Source organism: Apteryx rowi, unplaced genomic scaffold, assembly GCF_003343035.1.
Source record: "Apteryx rowi isolate R43461 unplaced genomic scaffold, aptRow1 scaffold_16, whole genome shotgun sequence".
Classification (NCBI taxonomy): domain Eukaryota; kingdom Metazoa; phylum Chordata; class Aves; order Apterygiformes; family Apterygidae; genus Apteryx; species Apteryx rowi.
Genome location: NW_020447863.1, coordinates 4,264,604 through 4,286,642, shown reverse-complemented (window position 1 = coordinate 4,286,642; position 22,039 = coordinate 4,264,604). Strand labels below are relative to the sequence as shown.

At 45.3% G+C, this 22,039-nt stretch overlaps 1 protein-coding gene across 1 annotated transcript in view; it reads left to right on the top strand.

Annotated features, from left to right (window-relative positions):
• Positions 1–22,039, top strand: part of CACNA1B (calcium voltage-gated channel subunit alpha1 B) — a 315,999-nt gene that overhangs the window by 114,355 nt on the left and 179,605 nt on the right. The window contains exon 6 of the mRNA XM_026059653.1: positions 4,874–5,061. Coding sequence (XP_025915438.1) covers positions 4,874–5,061 — 188 coding nt within the window. The remainder of the gene's footprint in view (positions 1–4,873; positions 5,062–22,039) is intronic.

Below are 22,039 nucleotides of genomic sequence, written 5' to 3'. Positions count from 1 at the left end.
TGAAGTCTTCTTTTATTTCTCCTTTCCACTCTTGATGCTTTTTTWAATTTTTTCCTCATTTCTTTTATTCTCTGCGTTTTTTTTTCACTTTCCTAATTGCTTTGAATTGCTGTCAGATTCTTTTTTCCACCCTGCTCTCATGTTGCTTTTCCTCTTCGATACCTCGCTATTCTCTCCCTCTTTATCCACCTGCTCTAAGAGTTAACAGACCTTGTACTCGCTGTCACATGCACGGTGGGACAGATCCTCCTCTCCCTTTTACACCACCATGGCATCTTTGACTCGGAGTGAGATGAAGGTGCTTAGGGCCTTCGGGCATGGGAGTATCTTTTTTCRTATTAGAAATGCAGACGCAAATCCCCGTGGTTCCAGCTAATTATAAGGGTGATTTTTTTTGTTATGGTTGGTCCATTTTCATTTTCAGCACTTTTAGGCTCTATGAACAGCTGCTGATTGAATTAATTTCCTTRTAAGGCTTCTGGGGTAAGTTGCAGGGGTAAGAGAAAATCATCAGTGTGATATAGTAAGGTTGGAAAGACTGAGAGCAGCCAAAAAAAAGAGAAAGAAGAAAAAAGAAAAAAGACTGTAAATGGATGAAAGGCAAGGAGCCCTCAGATGGARAAAGGATAAAAATGCCCTTTAAATGGGCTCTCTAGCTTCTGCAAGGGAAAGAGAGGCCCATGCAGAGGTACGAACGGCTCCAGAGGTGTGGGACCGAATACCCTCAGGCTCTGGGACGGGGCCTTGGAGCGCTGCCCCGCGAGCATGCCGAGGCCTCGGGACATGCCAAGGCCTTAGGGCGTCCGCCGTCCCGGCAGCGCTGCCGCTGGGCGCTGCGTCGGCACCGCAGCCAGGCAGCTCGGCAGAGAGCCCTCGCTGCGTGCTAATAAAAGCCTTGATGAAAGATCAGGATAAAACCTGGCAGCCTCCACAAGAAACGCTGCAGCCAGGAAATTGGAAGTGGTACACTGCAGAGCAAATGACATGTGTCCGCCTGTGAATGAGTGATAAACCCCAGAAAACAGAGGTGGAGAGTAGTAGTGCCCAAAGACCCTCAGCCAGGGACCAGCTGTCGTGTGAAAGCCAGCTGCTTGTCACTGGCTCAGAACTTGTTTTAATTAAAAAAAAAAAAACCAAAAAAAAAAAACCATTTTTTTTTCCATGTAATTTTTTAATATTCCTATTGTAGCTTTGCTAATATGTGTTGGTTATCTGGGCTACCCACAGATGGAAATATTTTTCCTGTCTCCAGAAGATTGCAATTTAAGGTACAATTGAGTGTCTTTAAAGCACAGTCTTGTATTTTCAGTGGTTATCACTAATAGGGCTTCATATTGATTTATTTAGATGTATTCAAATTGTAATAAAAGAACATCCTAGCCAAATCTCTGGGCATCCTCCACTGTGCTTTTTAACAAAGACCAACATGGAAATAGTTTAACATATTAAATTTACACAGAGCTTTGCAAAAGCAGGATGAATTTGTTTTCTTGGTTATGTTACTCTGGGACATAAGCAGAACAGCACAACTTGTAAAGGACAGTCAGGTGTTGAGAGACTGCCTGTGAGCAAAACACAGTGATCTGCGGAAGAAACGAAATTTTTGGACTGAATTTGTAGGAGAGGAAGAGTTGTTTTGCTCTGTGTGTATTCAGTGCCTAGCAGCATAGGTCTCAGCCCACTGCTTAGGCTGTTGCAGCGATTGCATAGGATTAATAATAATAATGATGATATTGGTGTGTAGGAAGAGGAAGATTTCTCACCGAGATGTCGGGGAGAAAGCAATTAAGAGTTTTGCATTTTTGAAGAGCATTTTCAGATCTGTTAAATTGCAACCTTGGAATGAGATGGGCAATTGCTGGCATCCCTAGTTTGCAGCTAGTGTCTGCAGGCTGAGTGCCACCGAGCTCCGAGGCTCATTCACCACTGGGCTGGCGTTAGCCAGTAGGCTAAAGAGTGATTTTTTTTTTTTCTTTTTCCAGAAACTAGTTAACTTAAAAGGGGGGAAAAAAATACCAAGTGCAGTCCTGTTTGCATTCTCTGCAGACAACTCTCTCTGACATCATGATGACTAAGAGATCTGTGTGCCAAGCTGAGGACTAAGAACAGATTTTTGTCACGTGTAATGTCGTGTGTAAGTGACTACTGCTTGCTGGGTGGCCACCAGCTAGGAATTGGGAGTGCAGCCAAAAAACGTTGTGCATGTGTTGCATATCTCTACATCGCAGCACCTGGCATCTCAGTGGGAGGGGAGCAGGGCCCGTTCTGGCGTGGTAGGTCTCACCTCTCTGAATCTGCTCTTGGATCGTGTGGGAAGGGGTCTGTGTTTACAGGCACCATCCYGTTCTTTTCTCAAGGCTGATGTGCTCGTTGTCAGATGAATTATAGAGATCAGTTCCACCTGCTTCCCAGGAAATGGCACGGTGGTGTTTCTGGAAAGGCAGAGTGGTGCGGTTTCCTGGAGCTGGAATCCCTTGCGAGAGGAGCAGCGAAGCATCCCACAGTCTAATCAGCCAAGCCTTTTAAAACCTAAGTGCTCATCATCTTGAAAGAGGTGCATTAACAAGCCCAGGCCTGATACCACAGCCTCCAAGCGCTGACTCGAGTGTGGAAATGTGAACCTCGTTAACGAGATGCCTCTGTCAAAGGGTAGCAAATTGGTGGAGATGATGCTCAGGCTTGACTTTGTTCCAAATCCCTGAAGTGAGCAGAAACCTGAGATTTTTACTGGAACCAAGAGCCAAATGAGAGGTACCAGTAGCTATTTCAGCTTGTCGTAGAGGGAACCAAGTAGAAGTGTGAACAGCAAATGTTGCTAATCCAGTAGTTGTGCATAGGTCAATAATAAAGAGGGATGTTGGGGATCAAACTATGGCAAAAGGTTCATGAAAGACCTTTTCCACTCAGCCTTGACAGATTGTTCTGAGCTAGTGTAAACCTCTGCTTCTTTTGATGAAAATGGGTAAAATTATTGGCTGTGCATTTCCCAGGGGATGCGTGACTTGTTTTCCTCTCCCTGCATCCTCCATACAGTCATGTTCTGCTGACACAGAGACTTATTTTTAAGCAGAGCCACTTGTGCATGTTCTCAGCCACCCTCTGCTGCTTACCCGGTCCAAGAGCTGTGAAGCTGCTTGCAGAAAGGAGGGCATCACACTTATTTCACAATTATCCGTGAGACTCTCCTTTTCTCCTCTCTGTTCCCTGCTCATGGGAGTAGGGACCAGTTCTGTACTCTATTAAAAAAAAAACAAACCAAAAAACCCCTTCGTAGTAGACTTGTGTTGCATTTGAAGAGCATTACCTGGAAACAAAAGGCCAAACATCAGAGAGAAAAGCGGACTCTTTTTTTTTTWAATTTTTTTTAAGGTACCCTCATGTATAATCCTCAAGAGCTGTATGTGGTATTTTCTTTTTGCAGGCTTGCCTCACTAAGCCTGTGGTTGCCCATTTGGGAGCCTGAGAGRGATGCTGTGCACTGAGGTGTTGAGTCAACAGCGAAAGGTCAAAGACAGGCACACACGCATGCGCACTTATGACACATCCTGGAAGCAGGGTGACAAGCCTTGCTTTCCTCCTGCGGGCTTTTCTCTGTGTAATGGTTATTCCTAATTATTGTTAGTGCTGATTTTGTTTTCCTCCTGGTGAATTTGATTTTGTGGAGTTTGACGCTCCATTACCGTAACGTCGTGTCACTTTTAAAACCCTTTAATATTTCCAGGATTGCATCTCTGTGCAAATAGGAATATTGCCTAGTGTATTCATTTGCTTTGAAAACCCAGCCAGCCCTTTATTTTCCAAATTGCTCTCTGTTGGTGCTTGTAATGTCTCTGGAGGCCTGCAACAGGCAAGGAAAAAGAGGAATAATATGACTCTGATGTGCCTTTCATTTGGAACAGGGGGACGGAGAGCTTTTGGTTCTCAACCTGAAGAGAAGTCAGTTTTTCTGTGCTGAGGTAGTAAAACTGGCAGATTTTGATATTGCTGTGAACTGACCAAATTGGGGTCAGTCACAGATCTGAGTAACTACTTCTGACCTGGCCCTGAAAGATGCTGGCCACCCTTCTGACCTGTCCCATGTGGTCCTTGACCACAGCAGACCTCTCCTCCTTTGCCTTCCCTGGGTCTGGACAAAACTCGTTACAGCTTTGCAGAGAAGCTCCACTCCCTGCAGCGGCAGCTGTGCAGAACAAGCAGGGCAGCTGCTCTGGGTGCTGTTAGATGTTTTATGTTGTGGCCATCCCTACCCCAGGGACGCTCTGCTGGATTTTTCCCTTGCTAAGTGGACCTAGACAGTACAACACTGCCCTTTTTGGACTGAAGCTCTTAGTCCCCTCAGCTGCCTTGTGACGAAGCCAGAGGCTCCTCATGCATCTGTGATCTAACATCTGGACGTGGACAATTTTGGGGCTATCCACGAGCGGCTCTTGCTTATGCCACCAGTGGAGAATCTGCTCTTCTGCTTTATTGTTATAGCATGAATATTTAGCACTCAGCTATGCTGTATGAAGGTGTATCATTGGGTGACAGTATCTTCTTATGTATGCAGCATTCTCAAGGCCTCAGTTTTATTTTACTGCACTGTTTTATTGTGGTGTTGATCATTTATGACATAGCCGAATACTGTTGCCAACGATAAATTGTGGGCTCTTCGGGGAGAGCTCTGCTCCACCCTGCCTTAAGCCCCTCTTTATACCACAGCGGTGTATAGATGATTACATGGGCATAATGCTCTTTTACCTGTCCAAAGTGGCATAAAGAAACCTGAAGTGCAAATCAGATTCTTGTGGTGGTGTGAGGAGGGTGCAGCGGCACCAGCCTGCTTCAATAACTTTGGTTAGTAACTTTTTCTCCCCGCTGTTCTCCTCCGCAGGCGATGAGGTGGGAGATTTTCCTTGCGGAGAGGAGCCTCCTGCCAGGCAATGTGAGAGCGGGACCACCTGCAGGGAATACTGGCAAGGACCCAACTACGGCATCACCAACTTCGACAATATCCTGTTTGCTGTGCTCACCGTCTTCCAGTGCATCACCATGGAGGGATGGACCGACATCCTCTACAATGTGAGTCCACTGGTGGGGCTGTAGGACTTCTGGGGCGGTGCATGAATTGCATTCGTTTGGGAACGGTGGCCCTGGAAAAAAAGTCAATTTCTTGGTGTTTTTTCTACTGATTAGCAACTAACCCTGCTTTTTAGGAAGATTATTCTCTTTTTTTTTTTAGGGTTGTTCTGCAGGTCCTGCAGGGGCCTTTGAACCGCTATCACAGGCTACGGTGGCGGTGGTTCAAGGCTGCAGGCTTGCTTACCTGCAATATGATGTCTTGTGTCAGCATGGTGTTGTCATGACAGAGGATTGGCAGGTATCACTCCAAGTGCTGGTATGCTCTGCTGTAGGATGGATGTGTGAATAGGAGTGTGTCTTTGCAGGATGTCCAATAGAAAACCGGTTAACAAATTGTATAAAAAGGGGTGGCAAAACCGGTGATATCGTGTATTTAGAAGTTTTCTTTATGGACAGGGTCTAGCCTTTGTGATAGGTACTGTAATCCACATCAGTGAGCAACGTCAGCCAGGTTTCAGCACTGAAATTCAATACTCATATTGGCAATTCCAATGTGATTTTAAAAAGTCCTATCAGTCACCTTCATAGCTGGCATGACTCCACTGCCGGTAGAGGAGCTGCACCAGGTTGAATTCTTCATAAGGGTCTTTGCTGGCTGTGCCTCCTGCCAACACAGACCATCACTGTTACAACCACTCCAGCTCAAAACCTTTTGGTCAATATTTTCATTTCAATCCCCAAAAGAGTAGAGCACCCCCACCCAATTAATAACAGCAAAAACTACACCATCTTTCAGACAATAATACACATCTTCATTTCTGCATTTTATACCTGCCTGTTTGAGGAGTCCTGTCTTGAGAGGCAAGCATCTAAGCCTTGCCTTCTCTCTGGGTGATTTAAACAATCTGTGAATAGAGCCCTGCAGTTGGTTCCCAGCATCTGTATCAGATTTTCTTACAAAGTGTGGGCACCTGCTCTTTGGGAGTCATAAGGGACCTGTGTACCTGCTACAGACCTGTTCTGCACAGGTTCGTGCTTTCCTTAGATTTTTGCCTGTCTCCACAGTGCACGTAAAGTGGAACAGTTCAGGTCTGGAGGATGCTCTAGATGTTTTTTTACTTCCTTTTTCTATAGTAGTGAAGGACTCTATCAAGTACAGGCTGTGCAAGAGAGGACATGTTCCAGCTCACGTTAGGAACAGTGATGATTAGGAATGCACGGCTGCACTGCAACCAAGGACGTACTGTGGTATGTTCCGCAGTACTTGCGCCATGGGCTCAGGTTAGCGTTGTGCCAACCTCTCTGTTGTGAGTTGTGCTGGGGAGAGCAAAAGGCCACAAATTATGCCACATATGATGGCTAAAATCGTCATAAGCATTCCCGGGAGCAGAGGCGTGGAGTTGCTTCTTGTGCAGTGGAGTGTGTGCGTAAAGGAAAAACTTGGGGCCGTATCAAGACCACCTACTGTGGATATTGTGACTACTTCTTTCCGCTGACCATGGAAGGAAGCACGCTCTGACAGCTATGACAGCTGTAATCTGAATTACCTTGCACTGTCTTAGAAGAGCCAGTGTGGACATAATAACTAAGGTAGGCATTAATAATGCTTCCAGACCATTTCACTGGCCGATAAGTCTACAAAGTGTTCAGTCTGTTTCACTGTGATCTCTAGACCCATGCTGGGCTCTTTCAGAGACCTTCTTCTGAGGGTTTCTGTAGCAACAGGGAAGTTTTATTAATATCAACCACAGTAGACTGTAAGGTACATATCTACTGTGCTTGAAGTCAATATATCTGATTTATTACCTTCTCCAGTCATTGCTCAGCTCGTCCATTTCTCACCAGTCTCTGTCTGCTTAGAGTGATCTCTAGAAGGTCTCCTCTCCCCATTGCACTTCTCTCCTTGAAAATTCATCCCTCAACCAGTTTCCCCCATTCTCATTCAGCAATCCTGCTTCTTCCTCCTACGGCCATCCATTGTAAGAAAAGCCCGTTAGCATCCTGGTTGGAATTGATTAATCAATACATAGTGTATTAGATCATCTTCTCCCAAACTGCCTTTTGTACCAGATGCGAAAAACAGAGCTGACTATTGGAGTATTGATTTTTGGGGTTGCTTTGAAAATTACTGTAGCATCATTTTAGCTATTCATTAATCTAACTGGAAACAGTTGCCTGGGTGGGGTGCAGTGAGTATTTGCTGTACCAGTGGCAGGCCTCACCTGACCCCACTGGTTAGATTTTAAAGGCTGGTGGGTTTCATGTCTCTGACAGGTGTGAGGATGTCTGGATGGCCTACCTGTAGGATGGAGGAATTGCAAAATTTCGGGCTAGAAGCTGAAAGCCAGTTTGGGGATGTTTCCCCTGGAGTTGTATGCCAATACCCTCCTTTGAAGTGCGTTGCAGCCCTGTATGATCTGTGAGCAAGCACCTTTGGAAGTATTCAATGACTATTAGACTTTGCACACTGCTAGTGAAGCTGTCTCCCCTCATGTCCAGTCTAGGGACAAGACCACAGGTGAAAAGGTGGTGAGCCAGATGAAGTCATCCTGAGGACCATCAGCTGGTCTGGGGGACCTAGGCCCCATGGTCTGAAAACACTTTGTGTCTTGGGCTGTGAGACTGCGTTGTTAGAGGAGTGCAGACTGGCTCCTTTAAAAGTTTGGGACTGTTTTTCTTGGGTTTTAACTCTCTTGAATTCAGACTGAATCTACCCAAGCCTGCTCTCCCAGGCTATCTCTCTCAGCATGGTACTTAATGCGCTTTAAGTTCAGCATCATTGCTCTCAGATATCGGCTTTGCGTGTCGCGCTACAGAATCGGTTGTCAGACTGTGTTCAAGTAACTAGCGCTAGGCAGCTAGCAGCCGGCTCTGCTGTCCCTCCCTCTGCCCAGCCCCTGCGCGCGGGCTCCCAGCTCCCTGTGCCATTCTGCGTGCTGAAGAGCTCGCTGTGCTTTTTGCAGGTTAGCAACTGAGAAAGCACGTGGGTGGAGAAGAGGAAAGAAGATGCACTCTGCAGTCCCTAACTTTTTCGCAGCTTCAGTCATCCGTTGTTTTCTGACTGTGTGGCTTTCATCTTGGTTTCCTCTGTGCCCATTCTAGGTTCATGACATTTAAAAATGAAGCCAAAGTCCAAACCATGCTGCAATAGTGATTGAAAACTCAACAAGGCGAATGCTGATGCAGCTGTCAGACTGTGTTGCAGAGGTAACATCAATGCAACCATCAATCCTTCCAGCCCTGGTCAATACAGCAACTGCTCTGGGTCAGTCCAGTACTGCCTGGATCAGGTGGGACCATACTGGACCTATACTGGATTGATCTGGGAAGGAGCTGGAGGATGTAGCCTGTTGCATTCAGAGCTTGGAGTGGGGTAAAAGAGTATTYGCGAGGATCGCTCTCCTTGGTTTGTGGAGGATGGAAAGTATGTCAGCATGTTTAGGTTCAGAGAAAGGGTGAGAGGTTAGAGGTTCTTAGTTGTTCAGAGAGCTCTGACTTACCATTTGGGGTTCTCCACTGATGAGAATGGCTTTGGCCAGATGAAAATCATGCAGCGATGGAGCTAGTTTTCCTGCAAGCCCCAGCCTTGGGTCTGCTCAGGAAACCTGCTTTCCAGACGTACAGGTTCCTCACTGAAACTGAGCTATGGACTTACTTTCAGTGCTTGCCTAATTAAAATTTGCAAAAGGCTGTGGGACCATAAGATGCAAGACACTGTCTATGTAAACTGTGATTATGCTTTAGTAATTAAAAAAAAAAAAAAGGCTGGTGGCTTTTTTCTGCCATCAACTAACTAAAAACCAGTGAAGGTTGCTATTCCTCAGGCTTAGCAGTGCCCTTCTTTGAACCCTGCCTTTGTGTGACCACTGCCACATTTTGGCTTTGTTTGGGTGGGGTAGGTTGGTTTCCTTGCTTGTGCGAGCCCTCTCCCTTCCTGCTGTTAAAAGGGACAGCCCTCACATGGGGTCCCTTCTTGGGGCTGAAATCACTTTGATGCCAGGCAGTCTAGGACCGAGACCCATTACGGGGAAGCTAAGGTTTTGGACTGCTTCCTTAATGGGCCATTCATTTCCTTCTGGCAGAGGAGGTGATTGATTGCTTGCCCTGGATCAATAGTGCTTTATTTCTCCTCTTTTTCTGCTACAGCCGTTGCTGCTGGGCTTTGCTGTGGGGTGCTAAGAAGAGTTAGCCTTTTTCTTTGCAGTGGTGATGGTTGAGGTCTGTCACAGTGTCAGATGTCCTTTACTAGTTCATCATTAACTTAATGAAGGGAGAGAGCTGGTTTCTGTCCTGAAAGCAACTTTAAGATTGTTAGGCCTAGCTGAAAAATAGGTCTGTGGTGGCATCAGGCAAGCAGAAGAGTTTGGTGTAAACTGACACTCAGGGAAGAGGGAGAGTGAAGTTGAGTTTGATAGTTCGGCTCAGGTCTTTCCAAAGGCTCCAGTGAGATCTTCTTTGTGAAGATTATTTTGTCATTTCCAAAGGACTGAGATGACTTTACATGTGGTCCAGATGCAGGCTTTCTACAGATTTAGAGAAAAATAGCATCAGAGACGAGGCTTTGCAGTAAGTAACCTACCTGGCAAATTTTGACTTCTTCTCCAATGATAAAACTGATAAATTGGGAGGGCAGGGAGAATACACAAATCTCAGACTCATTTTTCCTTGTTGATCCACTGTTTATACTTTCATGGAGTTTCCTTTTAATTGGGGCCAATGAAAGTTTTCTAGCAAGACTATCTGGAAGGTGATTTATGCTTGAAGCAAAGAGATTGAATCATCAGTCGGGTAAAATGCTGTAAGAATAAGCCTAAGCTGAGGAAAACTCCTTCCTGAATCAGCATCACAATAGGGGCAGAGCAATTACTCCAAACAAGCTCTTGTGCAAACTGCAGGTTTGGCAGCTCTGGCCTATATCTAATCACAGAGGTCCAAGGAGCAACAGGTGATTTAGGAAGCAGCCTAACTAGAGCACCTGCTCTCTGGGCAGCAGTGCTGTTCAAGTACAAGATGCTCTGGAGTAGCAATCCTGGGTCTTTTTTTTCCTTTTCTTTCCTGTTCTGTTTTTCCTGTTTCTTCCTTCTTTTTTTTTTTCTTCTTTTTTTCCTGTAACTGGGACTACCCAACCCAGTCTAGCTACAAGAGTTGTGCCCTTTCCCCTGGGCTCATGTCTCTCAGCCACGGGAACCAGCCCAGGCACCACGCCATACTGATACGACTATTCTGCCTCCTAATTCCGTAGTGCTGATGTGGGGTGCTCTGCGTGTGCTCTGGTGCTCAGTGTAGGCACTTCTCAGGGTGAATAGTGTTTGCCTAGAGCATCCTGCTGGGGTTTAGGAGGAGGGTGTAAAGCAGCAGAAGTTGCAGTGTCCACTTCACTTGTGGCTCAGAAAGCCACTACTGAGATGGTAAGTGATAACTGGTGGATCAGATTGTCTCTTGGGAGCATGATGTAAATTTATTAATTAGTGCCTGTTAAGTATTTTAATATTCTAAGTATTACGCTGTACTTGTCCCCATGCTGTAAGCAAAGCTCTCTGACAATAATCAGTGGCTCTTGGAGCTAGAGGATGTTAGCATTGCTGAGGGAGAAGAAAATTTCCAGTAATGGCCTCCAAGCTGTTAGCAGACTAAGGTGCAGAGTCCAGGTAAAGAAAACTGAGACTGAGTATTGGGGACAAATTTGGAGGGGAGACTGAATGATGTAAGATGATCTGCAAAGAGAAACTGTGGCGCCTTAGGATGCGAGTCCTTTAAAAGCGGAGCAGACAAAGGTCTCAAGAACACTCTTCCAGCAGCAAATCTATCCTGATCTTCCTCCAGGTCTAATCCTTGAATTAAGCAGTGGTATTTTAGATTATCTTGATTACATACTTAATGTTTGTGAATTACAGTGATCTATCTATTGCATATTGCTAATATAGGCTATTTGGAGATACTCTCTTGCCATTTAAGAAAAATATATAACTCCTGTCTGTCTTTTCTTGTGCTATAGCAGTGATTCTCAGTTTTTCCCATGCCATAACCTTCTCATTGATTGTGAGACATTCCCCTGCCTTTGACCCTGATTACCATGAATTCCCAGGTTTCCCATGTAAAACCCACCTTGTTTTGCAAAGTGGGAAAAGCCAGAAAACTGGTGCCTGCCTGTGATTTCCCCAGCTTGAGAAATCCTTTTACTACACTAAGTAGAAGCATTGGTCGCTCTGCGGAGCCTGTTACCTGAGAACAGACACACTAGTAACCTTAAATGAGATAGCTAGGGTAGATGGAGCACCACAGCTGTGGTTAACTTGGAGCTCAATGCTTCTTGTTATATACAGAGTGGATCAGGTGGATTTTCTGAGCAATGTGCTGCTGTGGTTCAAGCTAGCTGGTCAATGCTAGCTGCTTTGTGAGGTGCGATCATGCCTTTGCAGCAGAGATGCATGCTAAGTTACCAAGAAGCTGAGGAGTGTAGTTTGGAGCCTTGTGGTCCCAGTTCATCTATAGAAAATCATTGGTCAAAGCTGGCTCAGCTGAAGTCCATAGAAGTCTGGATGTTGACTTTCAAAGAGCTGGGTTTTATCTTTTATCTTTTCTCCACAGGAGCTCAAAGCTGCATGGTGGAATTTGCTTTGCAAAATAGGGACTCCTTGCAGGAAAGGAGAAATGTCAAAGTGTATGCTTACTCTCTTTTGATCATAATGGCAAGAGATTTTCATGTTTCTTCTATTTTCTGCTGTCAAATATTAAGTGTCCAGTGGGTATTTCAAGACTGTGGACTGGGCCTAGCCCAATACACTCATAGGTAGGAATGAGCAGTTCAAATAAAATAAGTTTACCCTGAATTGGATCCAAACTAGAAATTTACCCTCATTGAATTTAGAGTAGCTTTTGATTAACTTGGTATTTTTCATTCCCTTTTGTGTCTTTGAATTTCTTGATTCCTATAAAGATATGGAAATTGAAGGTCAAGATATATTTGTTGTTCTATTTCCAGCTAACCCAGAGGTGGTGGATACTGGGACTTGTAGGGGCAGAAGAGAATCTGTTTGAGCCAATTGTGTTTGGAGAGCTCACATACGCATTCCCGGATCTGAGGGGTGTTTATATATAAAGGCCAAATCATTTGACACTTGGTCTATTATCAGTCAGAACTGTGAGTTGAAGAATCAAAGCTGTTGCTGGGATGTTCCTCGCGAAGAGCTTGGATGTGACTAGCATTAGCTGCCTGTGCAAAGCCCTCCACGAAGGTGGAGGAAGGATACAGATGAATGTGTAACAGAAAGGAGAAGGGAAATAAATCATGTAAAGCTGCATCCCTTCAGCTCAGATGCTTAACATTAAGGTTCCTCATTGCTTGCTGCCTGCCTGTGAGATTCCTTTGGGGCCTGAGGGCCACCATGCTCTCAGACACCTCTTAAACATGGCAGTTAGGGCTTAAAGGTGACTTTTTGCTGGCCTTTGCTCATGATTGTGGTTTCCTGTGAGGTTATGTACTTGTGTTTCCTTCTGTGTGATTGTCGCACCTACTTTGGTGTAGCAGGAAAATGCCGTAGCAAAGCCCATGGGACTCTTGAGAAGGTGGCTTTGAAATTGTTCTTTTCTCGTAATACACCTACTGTACTGCTGTCTGTTGTCCATTAGCAGTGATTCGAAGCCAGAGTCCACTAAAGCACAAATCCATAATAGATAGATACCAACATGGATGTGAATAAATGAGGCTTTGCTTATAATCATATTTGTGTCCTGGGGCCGGCTGCCTGCGATGTCACCAGCTGAGGGGATTTATGGTGTGTTCAGTCCCCTGTGCTTGCTCTGTGTGTGTGTACCAGCTCTTCATGTTCTGAATTAACATACTGAGGAATAAAACTGTTTAGCCAGCAAAAGCATGGAGAGCCAGGAAAAGAGGAAGAAATTGGCTTAAGTGCTGCTTTTCATTATTGCCAACAGGAAGGAGGAGGACAAGGAAAGGTTTTATTTTCCCTCCCTGAATCGCACGCGCTTCTGGTGGCATTCTCAGTTGTGTGCAATGGGTAAGAATTGCTCCACTTGAACGTGGGGTGCCAGGACCCCGGAGGTGGCAGAGAGCAGTACCTGCAAAACAGACCGAGGAACGAATGCCGCTCTTGGCATTAGCAGTTGCGTGAGAGTAGCGTGACCGCTGTGCCCCATGAAAACAAGGGTGCTTTGCCTTCACCTAGGCTTTCTGATGTTGTGTTGCTTGAGCTGAAATGCACTCTTGGAACATGGTGTGTTGCCAGGACCTCAAGAATTACCTGGGTCTTTAAAAGAGGTGGACATATCCCTGGCAGAGACCCAGTAGTGCAGCCCGCTGTGGGAACTGAGGAGCAAACAGATGAAAGAAAGAAAGAAAAAAAAAAAGAGGAGTGTGAAGAAAAGTGCCACCACAGTCTTTTCAGTAGCAAGGAACCTATTCCAACTTCTCAACTTCTTAGAGTATCTCAAACCCAAGAGCACAGAGCATCTGCCTAAAAGCTGGGATGTGAGTGGAGGGAATGCATATCTAGTGGAAAACTCCCCACAGTGTTGTCTAGGGGACAGATTGCCCTGGGGACCTTGTGTTCACCAGCGCTAACCTTACTGTACCGTGAGGTTGCTCTTGACCCTCACGGAGTGCCAAGAGAGATGGCTGGGAACAGATACAGCGTTAAGGAGCCGGCAGCACGTGTGTGACGCGCGCTGGTGTCAGGCCCCCACAACGGAGATGGGAGCATCGCAGCAGGGGTCTAAGCTGTGCTGTTAAGGTGTGCTTGCTCTCTTTTTCTCCCTGCAATGTCATAAAGAAGGGAAAATCCCCTAATGTTGTTAGTGTCAAATTGCATCTGCAGTTAGGATGACTTTAATCTGCTAGTGAGAATCAGCCATCTTATATGTGCGCACGAAGACGATGATTCCCAGCCTCTCGCTGCTGCCGTGGGGGTAATGTTGATTCCTTGGGTTTTGGTATGACGAGTTGCTTGCAGGAAAATTGGGCAGCAGTGGAAGGATTAGGATCAAGGAGCCAAGAATCTGGCAGCAGCTTTGAGTGCAGGATCAGTGAGACAGAGACTAGCTGTGGGGAAAGAAGGAAAAGCTTTCCTTGCTCCCTGCCGCCAGACTGTGACTGAGGCTCAGTGCTTACGCAGACCTGGTGCTGAGGGTCTGCAGAAGCCAGGGACGTAGTTAGAAATGACCAAGCCTGTGCAAGAAAAGCACAAAACAGATTAGCTAAAGTTAACTCAAGCACAAAACTGTACTGGAARTTCTGGCTGCAGCCTTGCAGCGTGTGAAACTCGTCCCAACAGAGCATGCCTGCTCGTGGCCTGTGTGTCACCCACATCCCACTTATAGCTCTTTTGAGGTCTGAACTGGATATGGTTGATGCACAGACCTTCTGGTGGGTTATACAGGTGCGGATTTCACCCGTGTTTCCTGCTGGTTTTAGCCCCCCGATCTGTTGTTACAACATTTGTTTTGTTTGAGTGGCAGAAACTTTTATTATTATGTAAAAATGAATTTTTAAGGCTCTGTTCATTCATTTAGATTATTAATATCACTTGTGATGGCCTTCTAGTCCTGAGCATCTTTCCCAGGTTTCAAAAATTCATGTATAAACAGAAACGCCTACTACTTGTGTCGTGCTGTCAAACAGAAACCTAGCAGCAACATAAAAATAACAAAATTGCTCTCTGTCTTAAAATCGTCCTCGGAACTCCATGCCCAAACTGTCCTGAGCATCTTGCTCTGGAGCAGAAGAAGGGATGAGTTTTGCATTTCCCATTTCCCCAGAGAGAGGCCTAACGCCRGGCTGCGGAGGAAGGAGGAATAGGATCTTTCTAATCACTTCATTAAGCTGAGCTATTGTGTGGCTAATGGGGATCTAATATAAATACCAATGGGTCTGCAACTCAAGTAAGCCTCTGCCTGTTTTAATGATCCCAATCACTATCTAGCGACATCTTAGTCCTGGTATTGAATGCAATGTTGCAGTCTGTAGACAGTGGGTTGGGGGGAGGCTGATGATGTTCTTTCTGGATAATTAAATATTCAGATAATTGGAATACAAGCGATTAACAAAATACAGCACAAGCAGTAGCGGAAAGGACTTTGTTTCCTGGCATGGCGAGTAGCACTGTGCTGATTTTGGAGGTCTTCGGTCCCACTGCAGGTAAAGGTTGCTTTGACCTTAAGGGGGAGTTTTGCCTGAGGAAGGGGATGTGCATTCAGCTGACTGCTTACTGGAGCTGGTATCTTTAGCATTTTGAATCCAAGATAAATGTGCACTTTTTGAATACCTAAAATAACTGATCTATTTTCCACTAATAAAACCTAGTCAGATGTATATAGTATAGTGGTATAATAAATTGGTGTGTCCATCAACGTACTTGCAGTTCAGCTGAGATCAAGCACTGCTCCCACTGATTTAGATGACTACAGTTAAGCAGTAAAAATCCCTTGGAGATCACTGAACTAGCATCACAACATTTACCTGCTTATCTGAATTGCTCTGCCAGCCCCTGTGAAAGAAAACCATGTGGTAAATGGAGAAATCTGTATAATTTATGGATCTGGGGTGGGATGACGATTTCTCTGTACAACAATCTTATAGCACTGTAAATTCTGCTTAGGCTGAAATCCATTTACTCATGTTTTCCTCCCCCTCCTCCCAAATTTTGGAGAGCTATAGAGTCTGTTTGCCAACGGGCTAAACTCCCAGATCTTTTAGAAGTGTAGTATTACTGCATGGCATGCTTTGCATGCTTCCTCATCTGGAAGGTTTTGTATAAATCTGAAGATGATATAATAGAAAATGTAGAGTTTGCCCAAGGCTGAAATGGCTTTGAAATATTTAGATTCTAAGATGGGTGTGATGCTTGTCTCTGACCATGCCCAGGTCTCCATCCATCTGGAAACGCAGACTGTCTGACCCAATGCCCAGATGGAAATTCTCTCTAAGGCTAAAAGGACTGGGACATTTCAGTCCTGATCCACCGAATTACCCCTATTCAGAAAAGCACTTGAGCAAATGCTTAGAGTTGGGCAAGGGTTTAAGTGCCTCACTGAATCTTCAGTTTACTACTTAGTGTCTCAGTGAGGGTATATCCAAAATGACAGTGGGGCAGCCCTCCCGAAGACTTTAACAGGAGACATTCAAAATATACAGTAGGGGAATGACATATAGCACGTAAACTTTAAGAGCCCTTTTAACAGAGCAATTGCTCTCTGAAAAGAAATGAAAATCTCCCCAAACAGCTTAATCATCAGTGCTTGCCAAGAAATGAAAACTCCAGCTGAAGAAATTCACTTGCTGCTTGACAACATTATAGCATCCAGGGTACAAGCAGCTCTCTTATACGCCCAACAATTGGTTTCCTACACAAGGAAATAAGGCAGCTGCACGCTTTCAAAAGTACGCCAGCCTGTTAGTGCCGTGGCTGTTGCATCTGYGGTTGGAGTGGAAGAGAATAACAGAACGCTTCTAAAAAACCCAAAGCGGAGATTTTATTTGCTCTTGTAGTTCCTACAGCAATCCAAAATACCTGTGGCTAGATTCTCCTACAGAAGAGGCAGGCTCTGTGTGGGCTAAAGGAGCGTTTGTCTTTGCTCTTTAACCTAGAGACCGCACGCCCTGGGGTACAAGAGGTGAAGAAAGGACCGGACTGCCATAACGGATGCGATATTGGTGTATCTGCGTAGTGTTGTGCCTGGGCTCCTCAGCAGTGGGGAGTGGGGCTAGCAGGATGCTTGGTGTGTGAGTACTAATGGCTCAGGGGATGCTGGGGGTAGAGAACTTGCCGCCAACAGTGGTATGGGGCTGTTTTCTGGGGTCAGCCACCCCTTGCATATGTTGTGTCAGTGGTACAAAGGGAATGGTCTGCTGGAGCAGAGTTTCCTGTGGTCTGTCTGTTGGCATATCTCGCAAAGGATCTGCAACAAGATGCAAGCTGAAGCTGCTCTTTGGGAGAAGGGTGCAATCCCATTCCTTCTGGCCGGCCCTCAGTAATGATCTGAAGGTCAGGACTGGGGAGATTTCAGCATCCCTCCTGCTTTTTCCTCCATCAGATGAAGTTCCCAATGCTATAGGGACTTTCAAACGGGAAATTTTCAATCCAGATGGTTTTGTCAGCACCATTTTCTTACTCTTTCAGGAGTTTCTTATGCCAGAATCCAGCAAACATTCTGCTGCTCCCTTGTGGGAGGAAAATTGCCCGGTAGCTATGTGAAAGGCAGTGTAACTACTCGTGAAATAAGAGACACTGTATATCAAAGTCACCTTGCTCAGTGTCCAGATTGAAAAGTCCTGAAAAAGTGAAAGAGCTCCTCTATACAGATTTATAGCTATGTAAGAACTCAGGGTACAGGACAAGCAGCCGGCAGCAAGCGTGTGGCTGATATTACAACTGTCTGCACAGTGTTCCTCTCTCCTCCCCCCCAAGACAGATGTTTATACTGTCGTGAGAGTGCCTATATTGGCATCACTTATTCTTGTGAACTTGAATTAGCTGTGGTGGTGGAAGCACCAGGCATCATGTAGCCAGATTAAATGTATGTGCTCATTTATTTCCAAAAAGAGAAGCAGGTAAATTTGGAGCAATTGTGCTGTAGCAATGCTGGTCAAGCTAATCAGCCAGAGGTTCGCCCCTGGCAGGGGAGGGAGTAATTCTGGACACAGACTGAAGCCCCTCGAGTCCTGATGGTAAAACCTTCCAGCAGAGACCAGTGCTTGCACGGCCACTTCATGTGGCATGGGAGAAAAGCAAGAGGAGAAAGCAGGTATTTCCAGTTTCTTTGATCAGGTGTTTCCTAACAGGTCAGCTGTAATTGAAGCATTTGAATCTGGCTGTGTTTTAATACTAGTCAAGTCATCTGATCATCAGTGCAACAAGGAGGCTGGGTATATCTATTTATTTTAGGGTTAGGTTGCTTATTAGCCTGGTCCATGGCAAAATCTTTTGCTGTTGGGCAGTAGGCCAGCAAACGCTCTTGAAATATGGAGAACAGCAGCTTTGGCCCAGATTCATAACTTTCTGCTGACTTAATGAATTTACACCATAGTAAACATTTTCATGCTCAAAATTTGGAATTTCAGAGACAGTTTTCATTTAAATTTGGAACAATTTGGCAAGTTAAGAAAATCATATTTTTTTTCCTTTAGCAGACAATCCTTTCCAATTTAAAATGTTTGCTTAGAAACTTATGAAGCATGTTTAGGTGGAGCATAGAAGACCTTGACTAACTGCTTCTTTCTCTGAAACAGGAAAGTGGTAGTAGCTTTGGGCTTCTGTCCTGAGGAGTAGGGTTGCATTCACAAGGGACTTCTGGTCTTTGTGCGGGGTTGCCATGCTCTGAAGTTTGCCTGACTGAGCTTTCAACTCCAACTAGTTCTGTGAGCTGCAGATGTATCTACAAGGATATTTCCTCCATAGAATTGACTAGAGGAGAAGCTGGAGGTAGTCTCCTTAGCAGATGAAATAAGAAAGTGGCCTAGTCTAAATAGATCCATACTCTGCGCTACGCAGCTACTTTGCTGAGGAATGCACACATATAACACCCCACTGTTAAAATTTTATACAGTGTAATCAAGAACGTAATTCATTTAAACAGCTTTCTGCTGTTGAGAATTTCTTGGAGGCTTTTGCCTGCAACATTTGGAGACGGTGGTTGAGGTATATAGGCTTTATTCTTTCAGGAAGAATCTAGTTCTGCGTTTAAGATGATGATAAAGCCTATGCATTATTCTTAGGGCTGTCAATTTGTACAACRATTTTGGGCATTGGTCCACAATTTCCTATGTTCAAAGTCAGAAAATGACAGGGTATTGAATTCTTTGTTAAGTGTTCTGGGAATCAGTCCATGTGACTGACTCTGTCTTGCTGACTTAGGGCTAGAGGCCACAGGGGCTGCTGAGTGGGAGGAAAAGTTTATTCTGCATCTACTCACTAGACCAACAAAATCCATATTTTGGTCGGCATGTATCTTTATCCTCAAGTAAATATTGCATGGATCCTTGAGCAACCAAACTGAACAGAGCTGTAAATATGTGGGTGTCTTTTGCCTACACAAGTGTGTGTATTCCTCCCTCCTTTTGACCTTAGGAGCCCGTTAGGGCCCAGCTTTTGTTCTTTGATGAGAGACAGCAGATATCTGAAGCCTTGCTGGTTGGCTTTGCAGTATAAGAAAAATCATCAGARTAGAATTGGATTTATTCTAAGTGTAACTTCCTTTACTTATGCATGAGTCTTTTCAAGCAATGGATAATATACAAAGCACTCTTGCTTTTCAAGCATTTCAAACTGAAAGCAGCGCCCATTTTTCAAGGAGCAACCCTTCCTCAAACTTTCCACAACACCACTCAAACAGTCTCTCTGCTGACCGTGTGTAGGAACGTGACAGTGCTGTCTCCCCCTTCCCGCAAAGCAGAACTTTCTTGCATGTTCAGAAAAAAGAAACTTGAAAGATAGCTTTGTGAGGCATCTGTGGTGCTGATTTTAATAACAGTTTATCTGAGTCATGTTAGGTGAAACAACTTGATTTGCTTGGTTTTAGTAGTAATTTGGCCTTTAGATTTATAATGAATATTGAACACAGGCAGGGAAGGTTTGCTATTTGTTCGACATTGCTTCTGAGGGCTTTGACAGAAACGGGCACAGCGTGGTGCAGAGCACCAAGGCACTGCTGGGTGGACCATAGGCTGAGCTGTGTTTATCGGCAATGCAGTGCCTCGGTCCAGCGTCAAACCTAAAGACTATTAGCCCAACAAAAGGTTTTCGGGGTTGCAAATAGCCCGTGAGCTGCACTTTGGGAGCCCCTGGTTCCAATGTTGGGGTTTCTGGGCTCTGTCCAGAGCTGCGTCGCTCACTTGCTGTGTGGCCTCGCRGAAGTTGCTCACGTATGTAAAATGCAGGTTCCCGACTGCTTCTGCGCCATAGCTGCCCGGTGAGGTTGACAGGGGGCCAGCTGCACGGTTGGGGTGAGAATGCTTTTCTCCAGGGTGCCCCACCACAAGCCTGACCTTCCTCATTGTGAACGTGCATTACCTGATTTCAGTGGGAGTTGCTTAGACCTAGTTTACATTCATAATTCAAGTCTATAGCTGTTTAAAAGAAAAAAGGGGGCAAGATTAGCAACCAATAGTAATAAAAAAAAGGTAGAGTCCCTTGGCCAGCCTGCAATTTTTGACAGTGAATTAGAAGCTTTGCAGTGCCAGCCAGGCGGGGAGGCAAGCGTTCTCATGAATAAAGCAGCTGAGTGAGTCTGTGCTAGCTGAGGAAAGAATGAATTTTTTATCAAGAAATCCTGTTAGCATATTTACTCATTGATTTATTGGTGCCATAAGCCTTCAGATCAAGGCATAAAACATCAGCATTTTCTCTCTTTCATTCTCCCCAGCTCTGTGTTTCTTTGGAAAGGGTAAGTAAGGCTGCAGAAGGGAAGAAACAAAAGGATGGATTTAGCTCCTATTTAAACTTGACTGAATTAACATTATCACTGCATGCAGTGACTGTACTTAAAACATGTTCATACATGGCTAACAGTATCCTAGCAAAATTTAAATGCTGCCAGCTTCTAGGATTTTACCGTGAGTATTCTGGTTTTGGGGTTGCTTTTGAGCATTTGGAGGCTTTCCTCTGAAAGCCSGACTCCTGGATTTACGTGCTTGAGAGAATTATAGCTCACTTGCTTTCTCATTTGGGACATTCTAGCCCTTGTCATTGGAAAGACAAGCTAGAAATTTTGAATCCTACAGTATCAAAACCCAAAGGGCTAATTTTCTATGTAGGTATGTTTCCCCTTTTTCCCACCATTGATTTCCTCTGTTTGAGGCTTCCGTTTGTAATTCCTGCCCCACAGGTATTGATGGGAGCTTTGCTCTTTACTTCAGTGATGTGAAAATCCCTCTCAAGCTGCCTTTCCCTCCTGGTTTTGACTGCCCRCTGTGCAAAAGAGATTTCTCTACCTGAAACAAGATGCAAATCTCTTTTCCGTCTTGTGACGTGGGTGGACGAGCTTCACCTTATGTCTAGGGTAGCTGCATTTGCATTGAGGAACAAGAGACGCGGACCAGACTTGTTGCACGGGTACCTTGCGCTTGGTTTTCAAATGTGCCGTGGTGGTTGCTCTGGGACCTCTGGATTTTTAGGGCAGCCCAGCAGAGGTGCTGCGATGAGCAGGCGCAGGGGACCGGCTCTGCAGCTGGAAGCAGGACGGCYGTGTCGGGCTCGAGGGAAGCAGCCTTGCAGAGCAGCAGCGAGACCTGCGTTGTCATCTCCGCCCGGCCCTGGCTCTGCCAGGAAGCAAGGGTTTATCTGGCACTACATAAGGCACGACCGCCACGGAGCCGTGTTGCTGCGTGGCGTGGACGTGAGGACAGGAGGGAGGCAGGTCTGCTGCAGAGCGTTTGCTGCTACAAGCTTTTTTTTTTTTTTTTTTAATCCTTCCTAATTATTCTTGCTGCTGTAGTGCTAATCCAGTGACAGTGAGATAGTGGCTTATGAGAATATAATGTGATAAATGAATGTAAAATAAGGTATGCTTTCATACTGTTGCTTTGGGGCAATTTCCTGAAAAAAACTGAGCATACTTGCCACGTATTCAGGTATAAGTTGCTACTGCATTGATTTTTRCCATCCTTTGAATTCTCCTCCTCTGGACAGTCTCTTATGCCATTTCCACCGTCATGAAAATACAGAAGGGATGCTTCAACTTTAGCACCCCCGGCTTATTATACAGATGCAGGTGGGCTCTTGGCTCAAAGGAAAAAGCTAGTGCCAGGCCTACTCTCTCGCCCTTTGCCTATAGCTGACGCTACCAAGAGTTTTAAAATCTGCATTAGAGCCTGGCTGCATTTTGGTCTCGGTCTGAGCAGTGCTGTTCAGTTCCTGCTGCTTGAGCCAGCCCCGCTGCAGTGGTTCCCTGCCGCTGCCTTGCCCCTTGAGCCTTTCGGCTCTCGTGCAGGACGTTGTTGGGAGGGTAGGATGCATCTCGTCTCCCT